This window comes from Salminus brasiliensis, chromosome 21, assembly GCF_030463535.1.
Source record: "Salminus brasiliensis chromosome 21, fSalBra1.hap2, whole genome shotgun sequence".
Classification (NCBI taxonomy): domain Eukaryota; kingdom Metazoa; phylum Chordata; class Actinopteri; order Characiformes; family Bryconidae; genus Salminus; species Salminus brasiliensis.
In genome coordinates, this window is record NC_132898.1 from 1,427,138 (window position 1) to 1,449,155 (window position 22,018).

The 22,018-nt window shown below is 44.0% G+C and overlaps 2 protein-coding genes across 3 annotated transcripts; both read left to right on the forward strand.

The window, feature by feature from the left end:
- Nucleotides 1-1,847: 1,847 nt before the first annotated feature.
- prph (peripherin) lies at nucleotides 1,848-12,376 on the forward strand. 2 transcript variants are annotated; one of them, XM_072665912.1, is made up of 9 exons: nucleotides 1,848-2,569; nucleotides 7,439-7,499; nucleotides 7,895-7,990; nucleotides 8,288-8,452; nucleotides 9,605-9,730; nucleotides 9,806-10,026; nucleotides 10,112-10,161; nucleotides 10,270-10,346; nucleotides 11,557-12,376. In XM_072665912.1, exons 1-9 carry the CDS (start codon nucleotides 2,037-2,039, stop codon nucleotides 11,641-11,643), a joined length of 1,416 nt encoding a protein of 471 aa, XP_072522013.1. In that variant the 5' UTR covers nucleotides 1,848-2,036; the 3' UTR covers nucleotides 11,644-12,376. The 2 variants fall into 2 exon arrangements, with proteins under 2 accessions (XP_072522013.1, XP_072522014.1); XM_072665913.1 differs by having other exon boundaries at nucleotides 10,273-10,346.
- A 2,248-nt stretch (nucleotides 12,377-14,624) lies between these two features.
- tamm41 (TAM41 mitochondrial translocator assembly and maintenance homolog) lies at nucleotides 14,625-21,131 on the forward strand. The gene is made up of 8 exons (XM_072665987.1): nucleotides 14,625-15,080; nucleotides 15,769-15,951; nucleotides 16,040-16,132; nucleotides 16,927-17,077; nucleotides 17,370-17,515; nucleotides 19,443-19,608; nucleotides 20,846-20,908; nucleotides 21,006-21,131. Exons 1-8 carry the CDS (start codon nucleotides 14,943-14,945, stop codon nucleotides 21,080-21,082), a joined length of 1,017 nt encoding a protein of 338 aa, XP_072522088.1. The 5' UTR covers nucleotides 14,625-14,942; the 3' UTR covers nucleotides 21,083-21,131.
- Nucleotides 21,132-22,018: the final 887 nt, after the last annotated feature.

Below are 22,018 nucleotides of genomic sequence, written 5' to 3' on the forward strand. Positions count from 1 at the left end.
GGAAATTTTAGGTGTGGTGTTGCAAGGTGGTTGCTATAGAGTTGCTAAGAGGTTGCTATAGTGTTGCTAGGTGATGTTATAGTGTTGTTAGGGGGTTGCAATGGTTTTCCTTAGTGGTTGCTCGGGTGTTGCTAAGTGATTCCTTGACAGTTAATATATATTTTTTTGGTATTCTAGTTGCTATGGTAGTTTAGGTAGTTGCAATAGGATTGCTAAATAATTGCAAGGTGTTTGCCAAGGTGTTGCTTTGTGGTCTCTTGGCAGTTGCTATTGTGTTTTAGGTAGTTGCTATATAACTGTAAGGTGGTTGCCATGGTGTTGCTATGGTGTTGCTAGGTGGTTGCTATGGAGTTGCTTAGTGGTTGCTAGGATGTTGCTAGGTGGTTCCTTGGCAGTTGCTATGGTATTTTAAGTAGTTGCTATGGTGTTGCTAGATAGTTGTAAGGTGGTTGCTATGGTGTTGCTAGGTGGTTGCTATAGTAGTCCAAGTGGTTGCTATGGTGTGGCCAAGAGGTTGATATAGTGTTGCTAAGTGGTTGCTATGATGTTGCTAGATGGTTGATAGGGTGTTGATAGGTGGATGCTGGGCAGTTACTATGGTATCTCAGGCAGTTGCTATGGTGTCCCAGGAAGTTGCTCAAGAGTTGTAAGGTGGTTGCTGGGTGTTGTGGTATGTGGTTGCTATAATGTTGTCAGGTGCATGGAATGGTGTTGGCTAGGTGCTTACTATGTTGATTTTGGGTGGTTGCTGTGGTGTTGCTTAATGGTTGCTAGGTGGTTGCTATGGTCTGTTCCATAAACAACTGAATTGGAATGGCATAATTAAATTAAAGTCACCAAAACAAGCTCATTTCCGTACTTCCACCTTTTCAGCCTACAGTCCTTTAAAACCAGTCACACTAATGTTATAAGGAGCCAATCAGAACAGAGCTCATTTACATATATCAGCCTAAAAAGCCCCAGTAACAAAAACAGTTCTACGGGACAAAGATAAAGTGGACTTCAGGGGTTTCATAGTGAACCATGACGACTCATCTCCAAACCAGCTCAGTGTTTAAAGGGTTCCTGTCTGTCTTTCAACATGGTTCTATAAAGGGTTCCTCTACTGTTAGAACCCAAGAACCTTGTTTTTTCAGTACTGTATAGCACTCTGTTAGCTTCGAGTGTAGAACGTGTGCCCCTCAAATCAGTGACCTGGTGGTCATCTTGCAGTCCATGTTGCTAGATGGGTTTCTCGGATTTCAGCGCTTTCTCGGGTGGGCTGTCTGGGGTGGGGAACGTCATCCTTTGCGACAAAAATAAGATTAGGATGGATATTTGATATGGCGCCCTCCAATCTGGTGCTGGAGTAAAATTGCAGAGTCATACCTCATCCTGTGTCTGCTCCACCCGAACGTCAATACCGTAAAAAGGGGAAGGAGAGGAGAACGAGGTGGTTCCATCCTTCTGATGTTGTAGAAACTGGTGCAAAGCATAACGTTCTCACTTGTTCGGTTCTGCAAGGAAAATATCGTCAGGCTGGATGGTTTCAGATGCACCTGAGGTGATGTCGCAGTCAGAGGAACCGTAGAATAAAGCCTGAGAAAGAGACAAAAGGGTGGGGACGTGTATTTAGATACAATGTCTTAATGAAGGAGACTGTTTGGGACGCCTGCCAGCGGCGCAGGACAGAAGGGAGGGGCACAGCTGGGAAGGGGCGGGGGTGGGGGTCGACGGAGGAGAACAGAAGGAGAGAAAGAGAGAGGGTGAGGATGAGAGGACATTAAAGAGAAAGATGTAACAGGAGGAGGAGGAGGCAGTCCGGAGGGCGTGGCCAAGGCCCTCGTTGAAGAATGATGGATGGACGGTGAGACGATCTCGGAGGTCTGTGGACGAGGGTGGGAGGAGAAATGGTCAGCTTGAGGGTATAAAAGCCCTCGTATGCCTTACTTGGATGTCCTGTTGCTCCAGCTCTGACCACTGCCTCCAAAAGCTCCAGAGAAAAGTAAGGAACTCAGACAAGGAGAAGAAGCTAAGCCTGCTCGAGACGTCCAACCATGAGCCACTCCACCGTCCGCACCTCCTACCGCCGCACCTTCGGTGCACCTACATCCTACGCGGCCTACACCCCTCTCCCGTCCCGTCTGCCCGCGTCCGGAGGCCGCTACCTCAGCTCGACGCCTCCCTCCGTGTCCACTCGTTCGATGGGCTACCGGGTCCGCTCGGGCACCCCAGCCTCTGCCCCCCGCCTGTCCTACGACAAGGTGGACTTCTCTCTGTCCGAGGCCATCAACCAGGAGTTCCTGACCACACGCAGCAATGAGAAGCAGGAGCTGCAGGAGCTGAACGACCGCTTCGCCAGCTTCATCGAGAAGGTGCGCTACCTGGAGCAGCAGAATGCCGGCCTCCAGCTGGAGCTCAACCAGTTCAGGGGCAAGCAGCAGCAGGGCCAGTCCAACCGGGCCAGCGAACTGTGCCAGCAGGAGATGAGGGAGCTGCGCAGGCAGATGGAGCAGGTCGGGAAGGAGCGGGACCAGTTCCAGGTGGAGCGGGACAACTTGGCTGAAGATCTGGCCCTGCTCAAGCAGAGGTGGGTACAAGTCGGGTCTCTTTATTGGGGTACTGGGATCAAGACGTGTTGCCACCCTTGTGGCACAGCGGGTTCTGTTCTGTATGGTCCCGAAACAGGGTTCTTTGACCGAGGGCTTTTATGAAGAATCATTGGAGGGTGCACAACCATTTAACCAGGTTCTTCAGGGTGAAGGTCTTTCTTCTAGAGGTTTCAAGGAAGGGTTCCTTGCAGCTTGTTCTTTACAGAAGAACTATCGGTAGGAGTAGAGGAACCCTATTTTAGAACCACATAGAAGCTTGGAGGTTGTTATGGCTCTAAACAGAAGCCTTGAAGAACCCTCTTTTATTAAGGGCGTGAATCTCTGACCTCACAGTGATCAGCCTCAGATCTCACCACAGTTTCCATTCAGCCACCGAAATTCTAACGATAATTTACAGACGTTGTTTCTGAGCTTTTTCCAAAAATACCCAACCATGCAGCTGATTCGCCGTCTTTAGGTCATGATTTGAGCATCATGGAAGTTACTGAATCAAAAGATTTACAATTAATACTTGAATATTAAGCTGAACGACAGTAAATAAACCAACTGTAGGTTGATTTTAACGACCTACAGAACCTTTCCGGGAGGGTTTAATATACGTCAGAATGTCGACGTGTCTGTTTTGGCAGATATACATAAAATTCTGTATATCTTCTGCAGTCTGCTATGGTCTTCTATGATCTTACAAGAAAGTAAGGAGTCTAAGGTGAGTTAAAAATATGCAGCAGATTAAAAAAATGAGCCAATCCAGTCTCAGTTAGACAGTTTAGGGCTTAACGAATGCAAAGTAAACAAATAAACAAGGCGGTTCCTCTGTGTCAGGAAAACGGTGCTATGGTAGCTTCTGTTTCAGTCATCATGAGATGTTCACACCCAGCATAAAGAGCAGCTCTTTGACATGACAGTGACAACAATGTGAACGAGAAAGGCTGTGTCGGTGCTGGAGCGGGTCCAGAAGCCCCGAAGCCCAGCAGCCCGAAGCCCAGCAGCCCAGCAGCCCAGCACCCCAGCAGCCCAGTAGTCAGTGAGACAGGGTGTGGTGATGGCAATACTGGATGCTTCAGATAGATTTTTTTTCTGACCTGCTCAGCTCCAGCCAGACCCCCTCCCTGATCTCCCCACCCCCTACTTAACACACACACACACACACACATATGGGTGCAGCCCATAGTTCCCAAAGGCATAATCAACTGGGCTCTGGCAGAAGCCTGTGGATGGGGTGGTGGGTGTGGCACTGGGAGGAAGGACACACAGAGACAAAGCAGCACAGCAGCTGCAGCGTGGACCTGCTTCATCATCCTGCAGGTTAGGAGCGCTCCCACTGTTCACACTGAGGCCTCCCTGAAGCCAGAAGACCACCGTGTGCTTCAACGCAGACCACCCCCGATCACTTCAGACTTTCTGCTGAATCACTGAACGCAGCCTCACGCCGAATGTACCGCGTCATCATTTCCTCATAAATAAATTCACTCTGCTGCATGAGAATCTTTAGATTAGGAGATTAAAGCTTTATTAATGTAATATTTCATTAAATAAACAAACAAACATCAAACATCAACTGAGACACAACAGCACCCCGATCAAATAAGGAGGGGCAATGGAAGAGCCGGTTCTGTTTGGTACTGATTACAGCAATTCTCTGACTCTCTGATGACTGTGGAACCCTGTAGAACCTTTTTAATGCATTAGTGCTTCTTTGCCTGACCTCTTTCAGACCGCATTCAGAGGATTCTTTGAGTTGTCATGTCTCTAAACAGAACCCTTAAAGAACCCCTTTTTATTCTACAGGGCGTGAGTCTGTGAGCTCGCACTGACTCGACTGTGATTCCTTTCCTCTTTAATAAAAAAAGGGTTCTATAGATTTTTTGAACCTTTTGGTGCTACATAGAACCATTGTTAGTGCATAACTGGTAATTTACCAGCTCTCAAAGCAAAAAAAGGGTTCTCCATGGTTCTAAACACAGGTTCTTTAACTTATTTTCGGTGGTAGAACTATTTTCAATCCACAAATTTGTTCTTTGTCTGCACTTTAAGCAAAAGCAGTCGTAGCCCTGAAAAAAATGAGTTCTCTGAATTCTCTCTATTTGGTGCAATATAGAACCCTGTTGTTAATGCGTAGTGGTTCTCCGCCCACACTCAACAGAAAAGGTTCTTTAAGCACCGTTTTTGATGCTTTATAGAAACACTTATATATCCTATAGGCCTTCTTTAAAGAACCTTGTACAATAGCTTTTTAACCCTTTAACCAGACGGAGAACCATTTAGGCCTTCGATTGGTTCTTTGAGTGTTTAAGGTTCTATGTAGAACTATAGCTTTTGCTAAAGAATTGTTAAAGCAGGTCGTATTTTAAGAGCCTACATGAGTGTTTATGGAACTTTTTAAGAAGTGGTTCTAGGTCACACCAAAAAGAGTGTGCCAAAGAGTAGTTATTGTTTATGCATAAATTTTAATAATATCTAATTAAATCATCCCCATGAATCAGCAGATTTACATGGAAACACTGGTGCCTTCCTCTGGTTTCCGGAGGGACCCTCATTATTGCAGCTCTGATCTTCTCGGATGTTCCACTTTAAGTGCATTATCTCCTTAAAAGGGGGGAACAGGGCGTAGGGGTGGGGTGGGGTGGAGGCTGGGGGTCGATGAGGGTGTGGAGACTGAAAGGATGATGGAGGCACTGAGGGAACCGAGAGGATTAGGAAAAATCAATGCGGGTCCATTATAGGTGTTGGATGTCCTGGGCCTGTGGGCTGGTGCCAGGTTCCTTATTAAGGAATGCAGAATTCCTGCAACAGGAATTGAATAAGAGCTGAGCTCACTCACACACACTCTCTCTCTCTGTCTCACACACACACACACACACACACTCACAGTAGTCACACACAGGCCACACCCTGTTTCCATCTTTGATATGTTAGGACGACTCTAAAGGCCGAGCTAAAATACCCTAAAGCACATTTAGCTTCAATGCAGATAAAACCTTCCATAACATTAAAACCACCTGCTCATACTATGTAGCTCCCCATCATATACCACCGAAACAGCTCTGACCCTTTGAAGCAGTGGTCTCTTCAGATTGTCCTGTAAGCTGTGAGGTGGGACCTCTATGAGCATCAATAAGCCTTGGGTACCCTTGACCCTGCTTGCTGATGTTCTGGAGATGTTCTGACCCAGTCATTGTCTAGAACATCACAGTTTGGTTCTTGCCAAAGTGTCTCAGATTCTTACGCTTGTCCATTTTTCCTCCATCTTCATCACCTCCAAGAACTGACCTGTTGACCTGCTGCCTAATAGATCCACCCCCTGACAGGAGATAATGGAACAGGATCATCAGTGTGATTATTCACAGTAATCCATCTGTCAGTGGTTTTAATGTTGTGGCTGAGAGCCGTATTCCGTGCAGCGGGCCTTTAAGGTGTGGTCAGGACAGACGTTACGTTATCAGGGCTGCAGCTTAATATAATACAGCATGATTAAATTGCTAAATTCACTTTAAACCCGGGTCACATGTGTGACCTCCACAGAATGCTAATTTACTGAGTTTGCTGAGGGAACTGCACGACCCCCGCTTTCTACCTCCACCCAAATCCTTTTACAGCCCAGCACATTAGCTAATTGATCTTCAGGCTCGGTGCCAGCTGGTGCCTCGTTTGTTATAGCGTGGAGACCCCTGACAGAAGGCCAGATGTATATTGACATCAAGCCCCTCTGAAACCTCCCCCCAACAGGAAAGGCAGAGACAAGGCAATACTCTGAGTGTATGGAGAGAGCAGCACACGGCTGAATACTCCACATGTTTGTGGGTGTGGTGCCGTCCACAGTCCTGGGTCAATTAAGCTACTGTTGTTGTTTGATTGGGATATTAATATTAATCTCCACCCTTAGATTCAGCACCAGCACGGTCATTACATTATTATTTACATATGATTACACAAGTATTGCATAGCAATTACATGGTAATTACATTTACTTTCACTTTACATTCTGTTTACATTAAGAAATTATGCAAATATCGTTTAATAATATAAAAAAGTCTATTGTTTATTTATATAGTGTCTATATAGCATTTGTAAAGCAACAATCCCGATGTTTCTATACAATTAATGACACTATATAGAAAGAAAGGGGAAGGGGAGGGCACTGGGGAGTCAGTGGAAGGACAGGGGTGTTGTTTGAATTAGCCGCTACATTAGCATTACATAGTAATTACATTTACTTTTACTTTCCAATCTTTTTAAATATACATAAATTACTGTTTTTTCCCATTACAGTATTCTTTACATGTAATTACACAAGTATTGCATATCAATTACATAAGTATTACAAAGTAATTACATTTACATTTCATTTAATCTCTGTTTAATTGTTTTACATTTAATATCACAAGTATTTCATAGCAATTACAGTCACATTACACAGTAATTACATTCACATTTAGTTTATGTTCTATTTAAATTGCTGTTCTTTTTTATTACAGCATTATTTACATGTAATTACATGAGTATTGCACAGTAATTACATTTACATTCACTTTCAATACCTCTGACTTTCCTCTTCCTGAGGTGGGGTGGTTCATCACCATCATCCAACATCCTGACCTCACTAAGGCTTTTGTCACTGAATGCAATCAAATCCTCACAGCAATGCTCATCCAAAAATCTAGCAGAAAGTCTTCTTCTCTGGACAGTAGAGACAGTTACTCCAACAAAAGCAGGATCAACTCTTTTTAATACCCTTGATATCAGAAGAAACAATGAATGAGCAGGTGTCCCAATACTTTTGTCCATATAGTTTGTGTAAATTACATATTGTACATACTGTTTTACATTTTGATTTTTCTTCCTTGCAGGCTGGATGAGGAGGCGCAGAAAAGGCAGGATTCTGAGAACCAACTGGTTCTGTTCCGAAAGGTGATGATGACCCACGGGTCACAGTCAAACCTCCTCACTTTTTAATAATTCAGTTGACTGGCACCATGTTCATAATAGTAACTGAGCAATATTCCTCTTATCAGGCTGATTTTGACATTAGATCCTGGTCACTGGTAGAGTACTGTCTAATACTGACACCCTGTGGTCATCGGACTGCGACTGCACAGTATTACAGCCAAGCCGGGAAGCATTTAGGAACCTTTCTAGGAGTGAAGCTAATCAATACTGAAGATGAATGAATATGTAATAGTAGCAAGTTTGGCAGCTCCAGCTTAGAGTTGATTTACAAATGTAACATAAAAGCAAAACATTCTATTCACCATTCCTGAATTTTCTCCAGCGATGATAAGTGATGTGTTCCTCTCTGCTTGCAGGATGTTGACGATGCCACTCTGGCCCGTTTGGAGCTGGAGAGGAAGATCGAGTCCCTGATGGATGAGATCGAGTTCTTGAAGAAGGTGCATGATGAGGTAAGCTGGAGAAAATCTATCAACTGTGTCAATTTCATAAATCGAAGGACCATCAAAGATGCTCAGACTAAGAGAATACACCAAATCAAGACATTTCCATGTTAACCTGTCTTCCCACAACATACAGCGCATCCTTAAAATGCTCAAATGCCTGTGCAAGTCGATGTGCAATTTCATACAGAGCAAAGTAACAAGATATTTACATGACTAAATGACCCCAGGCCTGATACCAGGCCTCCATGGTAGAACCACAGAAGAACAGTGAAGAACGTGTCTTCTTGCGTTCTACCCAAACAGGAAATCCAGGACGTGCAGGTGAGCGTTGAGACCCAGCAGATGAAGATGGAGGTGGAGGCCACGGTTCGTCCTGACCTGACTGCAGCCCTGAGGGAAATCAGGTCCCAGTATGAAAACATTGCATCCAAGAACATGCAGGAGTCTGAGGAGTGGTACAAGTCCAAGGTGAGGGGTCAATACTAGCCATGATGTCCACAATACAATACGATGCAATACAGTTCAATACAATAAGCTACGCTGTGTAGGTACTGTTTAGGAGCACTCGTTTCCAGGGTGTCTGGTAGTGACTGGTAGGCCAAAGCCATTTTGGGAATCTTTATAGGATCTCTTCCTTTTCCTAACTCTTCCTGTTAGAGCTGCTACAGCTTATTGGAACATGCCCTTAAAAATAAATGGGCCTAAAAGGATTCTACTGAGCAATACACACACATCTGAATACTCCACATGTTTGTGGGTGTGGTGCCGTCCACAGTCCTGGGTCAATTAAGCTACTGTTGTTGTTTGATTGGGATATTAATATTAATCTCCACCCTTAGATTCAGCACCAGCACGGTCATTACATTATTATTTACATATGATTACACAAGTATTGCATAGCAATTACATGGTAATTACATTTACTTTCACTTTACATTCTGTTTACATTAAGAAATTATGCAAATATCGTTTAATAATATGACAAAACCTATTGATTATTTATATAGTGTCTATATAGCATTTGTAAAGCAACAATCCCGATGTCTCTATACAATTAATGACACTATATAGAAAGAAAGGGGAAGGGGAGGGCACTGGGGAGTCAGAGGAAGGACAGGGGTGTTGTTTGAATTAGCCGCTACATTAGCATTACATAGTAATTACATTTACTTTTACTTTCCAGTCTATTTAAATATACATAAATTACTGTTTTTTCCCATTACAGTATTCTTTACATGTACTTACAGAAGTATTGCATAGTATAGCAATTACAAAGTAATTATATTTAATTAAATTTTACAGCTTATTAGTACGTGCCCTTAAAAATAAAGGGGCCTAAAAAGGTTCTATGGAGCAATACCACACTGAAGAATCACACCTGCTTCCTTAAGTGACCTTTCAAAATGTGGTTCTTACCAGAATCATTTCTGATGAGATGATTGTGATTGGTTGAAGAACCTTTAAGGAACCTTCAAAGAAGCTCCAATCAGATCTTTCCGAGAAGCATAAGCTGAGAACCATTTAGGAACTTTCTTTTCAGGAATCTATACTCTTTTCAGGATATTGATCTTCTCCACCACGCTATCCAACCACTTTTTTTTCTGTATTCTCGCCCTGCAGTTTGCTGACCTGACGGACTCTGCTAAGCGCAATGCGGATGCCATGAGACAGGCCAAGCAGGAGGCCAATGACTTCAGGAGGCAGATCCAAGGCCTCAATTGTGAGATCGATGCCCTCAAGAGCACGGTTAGTGGAGAGTTCCTTCACAGTAGATGTTAGAACATTGCTGTGAGGATTTGACTGACGTTGTGTGTCCTACAGAACGAGGCTCTGGTGAGGCAGATGAGGGACATGGAAGACCAGTTTGGCGTGGAGGCCGGCAACTACCAGGACAACATCAATCGCCTGGAGGAGGAGATCCGCCACCTGAAGGACGAAATGTCCCGTCACTTGAGGGAATACCAGGACCTGCTCAACGTCAAGATGGCCCTGGACATTGAGATTGCTACCTATAGGAAGTTGCTGGAGGGAGAGGAGAGCAGGTAATCACGATGCTACCATCAGTGCTCCGCTAGAAACATGCCCTGGTGTCATACTTTGTGCCTGAGGTGTGTCTTGTTCTTGCAGAATCGTGGTTCCGATCATGAACCTGTCATCAATGGGCATGCGTAATGGTGGTAAGTCATCTGCGATGTTTCCTGATCTCTACAATCCCAGTCCCACCAGTCCGATTAGATGGGTTATTGCTCTGGTTTGACACCATGACTCTTGCATCTGTTGTGCAGTAGACTTCGACCAGCCTGCTGACGTTGGACAGAGCAAGAAGGTTGTGATCAAAACCGTTGAGATCCGCGATGGAGAGGTCAGTCGTATTCAGATAACTCAGATACACTACATGTCCAAATATTTGTGGACACCTCTTCTAATGATTACATTCAGTTACTTTTAGTTGCACCCATCGCTGACACTAAATGACATGCAGCTTGTCTTGTCTGAGGCAGATCAACATTAGGCACCATGCTGCCTAATAATGCCAGGCGTGGGCTAGTAGAGGGGTATAAAGCCCCCCAGCATTGAGGAGCTGTGGAGCAGTGGAAGAACTGTGTTCTCTGGAATAATGGTGGTGGAGCTCCATCCAGTACTTTTGGGAAGAGTTGGAGATGAGTTGGGGATGATGAGGTGGGGTGGTGATCATCATCCAACATCCTGACCTCACTAATGCTCCTGATTGCTTAATGCAATCAAATCCTCACAACAATGCTCCTCCAAAATCTAGTAGAAAGTCTTCTTCTCTAGACAGTAGAGACAGTTACTCCAACAAAAGCAGGATCAGCTCTTCTTAATCCCCTTGATCTCAGAAGAAACAATGACTTGGAACAGCTGTCCCAATACTTTTGTCAATGGATTGAATTTAACCCTTTAAGCTTGACTGACTACAATATGGCACATCTGTTGACCTATTCTTGCAACTTTTAGGCAACAGCAATCTGGTGTGATATATGGAAAATACTATGTCGTACATGTGCAATTTCTTCTTTATGACATAAAATTTAATTGATGTAATTGTAACTACAGCACTGCACCATAGGTTGAATGATGTATTTGCCAGTATTTTTAGATGTGAAGCATTTCATGGACCTGGCTTGTAACACTCATTCACAGTCGTCAGGCTGACTGGTCCACTAGGGGGTGCTATTGATACTTAAGTAAGATTTGGTGCTTTGTATTAATGACACTGCGTATCCTTTTAACTCCTATAAAACATATATAATTAATAACCTAAAAAGTATTTCATACAAAATTTGAAGCACCCACTAAGGGGTTCTTTCAGCAATACCATAGAAGAACCACATTTTGGGTTCTGTAAAGAGAACCAGATCAGTAGAAGAGTGTAAAGAACCTTTCAATTGGTGAAGAACCTTTAAATCAAGGGGGTTGTCTACAAACATGGTTCTCCTAACGGAACTACAAGTGGTTCTCTTATGGTGTTGCTCTAAGAACCTATTTTTGCACTTTTGTAACTCATGTTTTGTACCTAATCACTAACAGAACCGTCCTGTTTCTCCGCTCAGGTGGTGAAGGAGTCCAGGAAGGAGAAGGAAGCCCCCCGTGACGCCAAGGACACCCGTGATCAACGCGAGTCTGACAGAGATGATTAGAGCAGGCTGTTCCAGGTTCTAGATCTGAGGATTCGGGAATAAGGAGGATCAAAATAAAGACAACCAAACCATTAAAAGCTGCTTACGCCTACTTATCTACTACTCACTGATGCTAAAAAAAAAAAAAAAGTATTTGGACACTACCATGGTCCTGAACGGGGTTCACACTTTGCACGACACACAACATGTGTTCAACATCGACACTGTTAATCAGCAACTCTCACGACGCAATGGTGCTAACAAACCTAGTCTAATCAGGCCTTCACGCCTAATCTACCCAACATCATGCACTCCAGGACACAGCAGTCAATACAGCTCACAGTTGGGAAGTTAGTTGCTGCCCGAAACAGCGATTTTACACAGAATACAACCGAGTCATCTTTTATACGCCAACTGTGGCCTTTATTTACAGCAGAACCTTCCTGTTCCCACTGATATTTAACCCCAGGATGTGATCCATGGACGCTGAGCTGGTGATTTACTTACTTTACCTCCAGACACTAAGATACTGCCAGCTCACATTCCCCAATAGCTTCACTCACATCAGTAGCAGTAGTGCTCTTAGCCCTTTTGTGATGTTATTATTAAACAATATTTAAGACCGGACGTCTTAAATTCTGCAGATCCTCAGTAGATCGGCTTGTCTAGAACGTGGTGTAGGAGTTCACACAACTTGTTGCTATTATTTGACTGTGATTTCTGCAGCCTCATGTGCAAACCCAATAAAGTGAACAGGAACACTAAGCTCCACTGCTCTTGTTTTCTTCATTTCAGAGAAAAACATCATATAAATATTAGGGATGTACCGATCCATCTTTTTCTGTTCCGATACAGACACCGATACATGAACTTTGAGTATCGGCTGATACCTGATACTGATACAAGGCATCAGGATTGACGTAATCATTATTTTACTAACTTAGCAAAACAAACTATAACACATGAACCCAGTTTCTGTTTATTGGTCACTAAAATGAATACCTGTGCTGGACCTCAGCTTGGTGTTGTCTGAGCTCAGGACTTTTATTCTGAAATTTGAAGTCTGTGAGACCAAAGAGGAGCGAGCAGCCCCTCCCTTCTCGGTTCTCCTTATATGGAAGACGAGCTGGGTTCCTCGCTGATGGTTGATGATGGGTCGAGGGCCCCATGCTGGTTAGATAGGGGGAGTCTTGCTGGTTACTCTGATCTGATTCTGGGTTATGAAGCCTAGAATACCGGCGGTGCAAGAATCGGGTTCCGTGAACCAGTTTTATCCAATACCTGAATCAACTAATTTTGTTAGTATCGGGAGCGATATCTGATCATAGTATCGAATCGGTGCATCCCTGATAAATATGATATTTCTGTGTAATTACATAATTAAGATGTAAACAAACTCATTCAGAGTGGTCTCGGTTCTAGATAAGCTCCCCCAGTCAGAGCTGTGGTTCTACAGTGGAGGTGAAGGGAAGCAGACGTCTGAAGCTCTAATAAAAGCTCCTCACAGAAAGTTCTTCACCTAATGGTGATGAAGACGCTGCCTGATGCCTGAGACACGGTTCTACCAGAGTTCTGAGAAGAGTTCGGTTCTAGAACCTGCTTTTAGAATCAGATCATTAAAATGGTGGAGGGATACATGCTGCAGGGTGTAGTGCAGCTACAGAAAGTAGTCCCTAAAGAAAACTGTAATGATTCAGATTCTCCACTGGTGGGTTTGGATGGTAAATAAAGTAGTAGTGGCTATAGTTGAGTTGTAGTCATGGCGACCGACGTCTGGGTCCAGGCGTTACCACCACTATAATATAAACTATGTACAGCCACACATTGTTATCTGACACTATCTGACAGACGCTTTACACTTTAAGATGGTCCGCCATGACCATGCTGGTCGACCAGCAGTGTGACCAGCACTATGGCTAGCTTGACCTTCTTGATCATGCTGACCGAGCAGCTAGTCCATTCAACTCAAATGGAAACATACACTAAACTGGTGAGAAGCTTATAGCCGTCTTCACAGTGTAGGGCATGCTTTACCCTGGATGACCAGCTTTTCAACCACCTTGACCATCTAAAGCCAGCTTGAACCATCTGAAACCAGCTACAAGCAAAAGCTGAACTTATAAGCCATGGCTCTCAAGGTGGCGTCCAGGAACTTCCTGGATGACATGTACTTATAATGTAATTTTACTAGCCATAGACTATATGGACAAAAGTATTAGGACAGCTGCTCGTTCACTGTTTCTTCTGAAATCAGGGCTATTAAAAAGAGTTTCTCCTGCTTTTGTTGGAGTAACTGTCTCTACTGTCCAGAGGTCAGAATGTTGGATGATGATGATCACCACCCACCTCATCATGATCATCCCTGACTCATCCCAAAAGTACTGGATGGAGCTCCACCACCATCATTCCAGAGAACACAGTTCTTCCACTGCTCCACAGCTCCTCAATGCTGGCACGCCTGACATTAGGCAGCATGGTGCGATAGCTTCATGATGTCAATGTGGTCCAGAAAGTCCTATTCTATTGACAGTACTTCTCTACAGGCACTAGACAAGCTGTGGGAGTGCATTTGCACATCTGTGTCAACAAGTAGCTGAATGGATTCATTAGTAGGGGTGTCCACACACACATGCCTGGAGTGGTGGACAGCCATCACTGTGGTGCCCAGGGAGCAGAGATGGTTAAGGCCCAACAGCAGCAGCTTGCTAAACCCAGGTATCGAACCCACAACACCTGTCATCAATAATCCGGTGCTTTAACCACCAAGCCGCCACTGCCCCTTGCTGGAATAATAATAATAATAATAATAATAATAATAATAATAATAATAAAACAGCTAGTTAGGCTGGTGAAGCTGCTGTAATAACCCTGTAATAACCTGCTTAATCATCATGATAATACAGTATAACAAGCAGTGCACAGTAAAGCTCACAGCGGGCAGTTTATCCAACCCTCCACAACGCCAGATGGCGCACTCGTTCTTTATCAGCTTGTCGTCAGCAGTGAAGGACTGATTCAGGCTATGCTAGCTAGCAGCAGCATGTTAAACTTTAGCTCTTTATAGACAATAAAAGCAAACTGTATAAATATTAAAGTCTAGGTTTATTAAAACTCTCTGTCATCTGTCATCTCAGAAGGGTTTCCAGTCCCCACATCGTAAAGTAGCTGCACGTTCCCGGCTGTAGTTAGCGTTAGCTTAGCTTAGCTTAGCTTAGCATAGCAGCAGGGTGCAGCTCTGCAGGCTGGCATGGCGTTTAGTTCTCAACTATGAGCGATTTCTACGTTTTTAAGGTGTTTATTTAGGAGGGTTCCGTCCTAAAATGACGCTCCCAGCTTTGCAGAACACGAGTGTTTTCTTTCGGAGGATTCTGGCCCAGTTTCCTCAAGACATTAGCTTAGCTTTCGCCTATGGGTCTGGAGTGTTTAGGCAGGCTGGGACCACTCAAGGTCAGATGGGGGTAAGAGACAAGCTTTAAAACTGGATACATTGTTTATTAATGTGATTTTTGTATATAGTTTAATCATCTGACGTCATATTAGTTTTCTCTGATTGAGCTTTGTTTGACAGCTGTGGCAGACCGATGTGCTCCAACCTCTGGCTGCCTCAGCCTCATGTTGTGTGGGCTGTTAGTTATCCCTGCTGGAGTTGTGTGGGCTAGGTCAAGCTGGTTAAGCTGTTTGACCAGTTTAGGGTATGTTTTCATTCGAGCCCAAACATCTAAACCATCATGACCAACTTCAGCACGCTAATGGTCAAGCTGGGCATACTGGTTTGGTAAAGCTGGGCAAATTGGTGGATCAGCATGGTCAGGCTGGTCAAAAGCCTGGTCAGAGTGTTTGTAATTGGTCAGGTGAACCAGCTAAACCACTGAAAACAAATGAAAACAGACCCTGAGGTCTACCAGCATGCCCAGTCTGACCATTCTGATCCAGTTAGCTTGGCAACCAGCTTTACCAATCTAGTCAGTTTACCATACCATCAGTCCATCACATTTAATGAAAACACACACTGTGCTGGTCTAGAGCTAAACTGGCCAAGCAGCTTTTTTTAACTACCTTGACCATCGACCCCCAGCTTAGACCATTTTAGACCATCAAAGCTGAGCTGGCTTTTTTTCAGCAGGTGCTTCTTTCTTGCTGTTCTAGAAAAACATGCTGGACTTTGTGTTCGCTGTGGACGACCCCATCACCTGGCACACAATGAACCTGATAGAGAACAGAAAGCACTACTCCTTCCTAAAATTCTTTGGTCCAAAGCAGATCAGCAGCATTCAGAATGACTACGGAGCTGGGGTGTACTACAACACCTTGGTGCCCTCAGATGAAAGGGTTAGTATCATATCATATCATATCATATCCGATTATAACCTATGCACCTATTATTGACAGTTCCTCAACCTCAGTTACGTCCTTGCAGCTCATCAAGTATGGCGTGATCAGCACGGACGCCTTGATAGATGACCTGCTTCACTGGAAAACGCTGTACGTTGCAGGAAGGCTTCACAAACCAGTAAGTGTTTCATCAGTTCCCAAACGTATCCCACTAAAGGTGCGTTGCAGGTGCATGTGGAGCAAATCTCAGAAGGTTTCCCAGCACAGTAAAGATGCAGTTGCAAGGAAGAACCAAGAGATGGCAGTATTTGATTACTGTACACATAAGTGTACACACACTAATCAGCCAAAACATTAAAACCGATGACAGTGAAGTGAATAACACTGATGATCTGGGTCCAGCAGCTTTTGTCGAGGGGTGGATCTATTAGTCAGCAGGTGAACAGTCAATTCTTGAAGGTGATGAAGACAATCTGAGACAAGAACCAGACTGCCATGTTCTAGACGACTGGGTCAGAACCTCTCCAAAACATCGGACAGGTCTTGTGAGGTGTTCCCGGTATGCAGTGGTCATTACTTACCAAAACTGCCTTAAGAAGGGACAACCGTCCAAGACTCTCATTGATGCTCATTTAGACCTCCTAAGAACGTACAGGACTTCAATTATGTGAGGGAACCTACACAATATTAAGCAGGTGGTTTTAATGTTATGGCTGATTGGGGTGAACATCCTCATTGCTATAGATGGCATTATCATTTTCTTTTTTGATGCCAATATTAAATATTTAATGCCGGTATTGGCCGAAACCCATCCAGCCATTGCTGCTGGTGTTACCATGCGCGTCTCTGGGTAGACCACACTAAAGGTCAGTACGCCTGGAGTATCGTTAATGACCGATGTTCTCGTTCATTCCAGTCATTTTAAGATGTTTCTCTTCTTTTATTTCCTGTGCTGCTTGTTGTTTTCCCGAGGTGCGGATTCTGCTACAGGGTGAGAACGGGAAGCTGCGTGCCGCCCTGGTGGCGAATCTGAAGAGTGCTGTGAACGCCTCCTTCCTTATGCTTCCTGAGAGCTTCTCTGAGGAAGACCTTTTCCTCCAGATTGCTGGACTTTCTTACTCAGGTGACCATGCAGAGCATATTCAGTGCCATATGTAAAGGACCTGGACCATTAAGAGGTCTGCTAAGGGGTGAGCGATATGATGAGCATCATTATCATGATAAATCACACATTTCCCTAACCATCACCATGACGATGATCATCAGCCATAGTCACAGTAAAAGTGTTGGACAGCAGCACATGCTTTTGAAATGACCGTGAACCGTGACGAGCCTACCTGTTAACGTCACGCTATGAGAGATTCATTACCCCTGTTTAATCACCATTGTCTGCTGTGATTGTGCAACGTCTGTAGGAGATTTCAGGATGGTGATTGGAGAGGATAAATCCAAAATATCCAACATCGTGAAGGACAACATACAGCACTTCCGGATCCTGTATAATGACATTCTGCAGGAGTGTCCTCAGGTGGTGTACAAGCCACAGCAGGGGCGACTGGAGGTGAGTTAAAAAAAAAATGCCATACTGATACCTGTCCAGCAGGAGGCGACAGTAAGCAGTTAGGCAGAGGCTTTGCTGTAGACCAGGGGTGGGGAACCCTCTGTCCTTTTCAGTCACGCCTGAGTCCTTAACCTGTTAATTGCCAGAATTAGTAGGTATGTTAGAGCCTATACCCTCGTTTCCTCACCCCAGGTATGTGCAGGAGGTTTTTTGCTTGCCCAGTGAGTTTGCATTTCAATATTTTTAGATTTATTTATCCACGCTCACTCAAAAACAGCAGATTTACAGTAAAGAAAACCTTACATGTACAATGGGAGCATCTTAATAACTTTAATACATTAATCTGCATCAAAATTGGTTGCATATTGATGTAAACAGTGATCCCAAACTTTTGAGCAGTATTACAATTGCCAGATCAAGGATATCCTGAGTAAAACACACAAAATAAAATCTAAATCTGGATATAATATGTGTTAATGATCAATATCCCCAAAATCAATCAGTACACCAACACTTGAGCTCTGATACGGACGATATGTGGCCCAGCACCACCTCGTTAACTCCAGGTACACTCCTTTTTTGCTTTTTTGTTCTTTACTGCTGTATTCTGAGTCAGATTCGCTGACATTGCAGCACGATGGAAGTGTTGAAACATGCCCGGTATTGTGTGAACAATAGCTCACAGCACTGCCTTTCCCTCATCAGGAAGAGGAAAGAAGTCTTCATACTCACTTGGACGGAGAATCTTAGAGATGGGTGCGGTTGAAGGGTACACTCACCAAAGGAGGCTACCAAACGCCTCTGGGCCAAATACACATCTGTGCTTGGAAGGAAGAAGGAATGCTTTATCACTCTGCCTGCCTTCACTCCGGATCAGACCTGGTGTGAAGGTTCAGGTGAAAAATCGAAGGTTTCTGTTCCATCTATAATCTAAAGAAGAAAGAAAGAAAAGACTGCAACAATCAGTCAGCACCAGCATGTCAGCGCCAGCATGTCAGCGTGTTGTATGCTTAAGAAAGCCTAATGACTTATGAGAAGACGGCCAATTAAACAAACCTCATTCGGGTCCAGTGCTGGGTCACTATAGAACAAAACACACACACTGGGTTAACCCCTTAAAACAGAGGTGGGCAGTTCTAGTCCTGGAGGGCTTATATGCTCAATAATGACACCAGCACAGTTTAGATGATATCTTTTTTGATATATTTAATATTGATGCTGCTTCTCTACATTTTTGTTCCAACTTGACAGGAGAAAATAAACCTTTACACACAGAAATTTGGAAGTTTAGCTCTTTAGGATGTGGAGAAAATTTAGGTATTTAGGCTTTTAAAAACAATTATTATAATTATTATTTTTTTAATTTTCACACATTTTCTGCCCAATTTGGGCCGCCAGTTACCCAACCCTGCCCCCGACACTAGCGAGGACCCCCCCCTGCGACACATGCGCAGTCAAGCCCCTCATTTTCCGAACTGCCGTAGAGTGATGCAACATCACCGGCACGCCTGAAGGACACCGGTCGTACCCGGCTTTGACGCACCACCCTGCACCGCAGAGATGTGAGGAGAGAGCGCCGTCTACCCACCCTGGAGTGAGCCAGGCCAATTGTGGTCTCTCTGGGCCTCGGCTGCCGATAGCTAGCAGCATGACCGGGATTCGAACCTGCGATCCTCTGATTATCATGACAGCGCCTTAGTCCTTAGTCCGCTGGACATCTCAGAGGCCCACAGAAATATTTTTACGACATAATGCAGCATATTTGCACCAAAAGCAAGTAGCAAGTATCTGAGCTGCTGAGACAAGCAGGCAGGTCTGCTGCAGTTAGCGTTAGCATCGCTAGCATCTCTATATTATCACTATATTATTGCCTCCGGGTGGATGTACCGTATGTGACTATAAGTAGAGTTTGTCCGTTTGTCTCCAGGTGGACAAAAGCCCAGAAGGCCAGTTTACCCAGCTGATGGCTCTGCCGAGGACGCTGCAGCAGCAGATAACCCGGCTTGTGGATCCGCCCGGGAAGAATCGGGATGTGGAGGAGATCCTGCTGCAGGTGGCTCAGGACCCGGACTGTGGCTTGGTAGTACAGCAAGGTAAGCTGCAGAAACTGGACTGGGGAATTGGGTCATGAATAGATGTGGACAATTTAGGTCCGGGATGTAAAAAAACAAAAACAAAATCCGCCCCAGGATTTCGTTCCAACTGCCTGGGCAGCTCTGCTGCAGCTAAGCTGCAGCAGAGCTGCCCAGGCAGTTGGAACGAAATCCTGGGGCGGATTTCTGAGGGGACTCTGGAGTGCAAGTGCTGGCCCCATTGACGCCCAAGCCATCCATGTCTGGGAGTCCCATAGAGCATAACTGTCCTCTTGGTGTGTAGGACGGCCCTCCCTCTCCCCCAATCACTTAGTGTGGGTAATGCTAGCCCTTTCAAGTGGAGTCTTTAGAGTACGCAACTAGCTCCTGTGGTTTTGCCAGTGCAGGACTTGTTAACCATGCTGTAGGCTGAGGCTGACAGAATGCAGAACTGTTTGCAGATGTAGGGGCAGTCCGTTAACGCTCAGGTCTGCCTGCAGGTCGCTCGCTGGGAAAGACAAGAACAAACAATGAATGGCCTTTTAACCAAATAAGGTTCTCCGTAACGGGTTTTGCCTGGTCTCACCAAACCGGTTCCTCTAGGTTTGGCCATGCAGAGGTTCTTCTGAACACTTGTCCAGCTTTTGCTTTCCTAGTCTACAGTATAAGGGGTGTGAGGGTAGAGGTTTACAGTAAATTGGATTTTTAAAAATATTTTTTTACAATTTTACCTAATTTATTTAACAGGTGTCAATGAGCGGCTGTAGCCGTGATCTGATCGGCTCTCGGGATCGGGTGATTAGAAAAATCCGATCGCATATTTCGGGTGAAAATCTGTTGATATTTCCCTAATCGTCGATCCCAAGAGCCAATCAGATCACATTGGTGGGTTGAGGATTACAACAGCTCTGCATAATGCTCCTCTGTCACAATACACAATTCCTTCTTCGGCCGCTAGCTCAGGATCGACCGATTAGGGAAATATCGGCTGATTTTTAGCCAAAATATGTGATCGGTCGATATTTCCCTAATCAGCCGATCCTGAGCTTTGAAGATTACAGCAGCTCTGCATAATGCTCCTCTGTCACAGTACACTGCAGTTACTGCCGCTAGATGGCGCTACAAAGCTCAGGATCGACCGATTAGGGAAATATCGGCCGATTGCATATATTGGCTGAAAATCGTCCGATACTGATACACATCAGATCGATTTTTCCATCTCTACTCAATATATAACTTTCTTGTGTTTCTTTTAAAGGTATCTACTCAATAGTGAAAACCTCCAGCATAACGCAAAGCGCCAAAGGAATCGTTACAGCAGGTAAAGAACTTAATCTCCTTCAGTTTAAACTTTATTTATTGAAGTTTTCAAGTTTTCTTTTTACTAAAACAGAAACACTGACGCTTTCTTTCCCCAGGACTCATGAAGACGGTGTCATATAGCACGAAAAAGCTGCGGAAAATGTGGAAAGGCTGGAGGAGGAAGACGCCGTGACTTCTCATCTCTGTTCAAGCTCCCAATGAACTGTGTTACACTGACTGACCTTCTGTTTCTGTTTGAACTCCTTGTCTTCGTTACATAATTACATATTTACATATTTACATACGATGGCATAAACTCACGTCTGAGGGCTATACCGTTCGGAACACGCCCATGTGGGCTGAGAGATATTTATTTTTAGTTATGTGATGACTGAATTTAGGCAGGTTGATGGTAACCTGCACTCGTCTGTGGGGGATCAACGTGTTCATCAGCATCTTTACTGTGACTGAAAGTGACCACCACCATGCCAAAGGTTTCTGAACAACTTTTATAAAATGAGTGTTAAAGGATGGACAAGTGGGCCGAAATAAATAAATAAATTAATTAATAAATAAATAAACCAGAGCTGACTGCCAGCGCATCTGCCCTAAAAACCCAGTGTGGCTTTTACTATGGACGTTCTTTTCCGCAGGGTGTTCGTGCTGTTTCTGACCATTTTAGTTTAGAAGATAATAAAAATAATACAATAATAAAATAAAATAATTAATAAAAATAATAACATATTATCATAGACCTATATCATAACACTGATCAATTTATCAATATCATCCAAATCAGCCATTTCATTACTCCCTACCTGTTACTAGAACACGATGTACTGTTATCCATCAACTACATTCACTCACGTATTCAACTGTGTCCATCCCTGGTCAGGGGAATAACCCAAAACCTAAAATTGTTTTAAAAATTCAGTTTACATTTTAAAAAGTTTTTAAAAATTAAGTTTAATATTAAATAATCGCGATATTAAATTTGATCAGTATCAACCAACACCTTTATAAATCTGCCGTTTCATCACTCCCTACCTGTTACTAGAATACGATGTACCGTTATCCCTCAACTACATTCTGGAGCTAGCTAATATTTTATCTAATATTTTAAGATTCT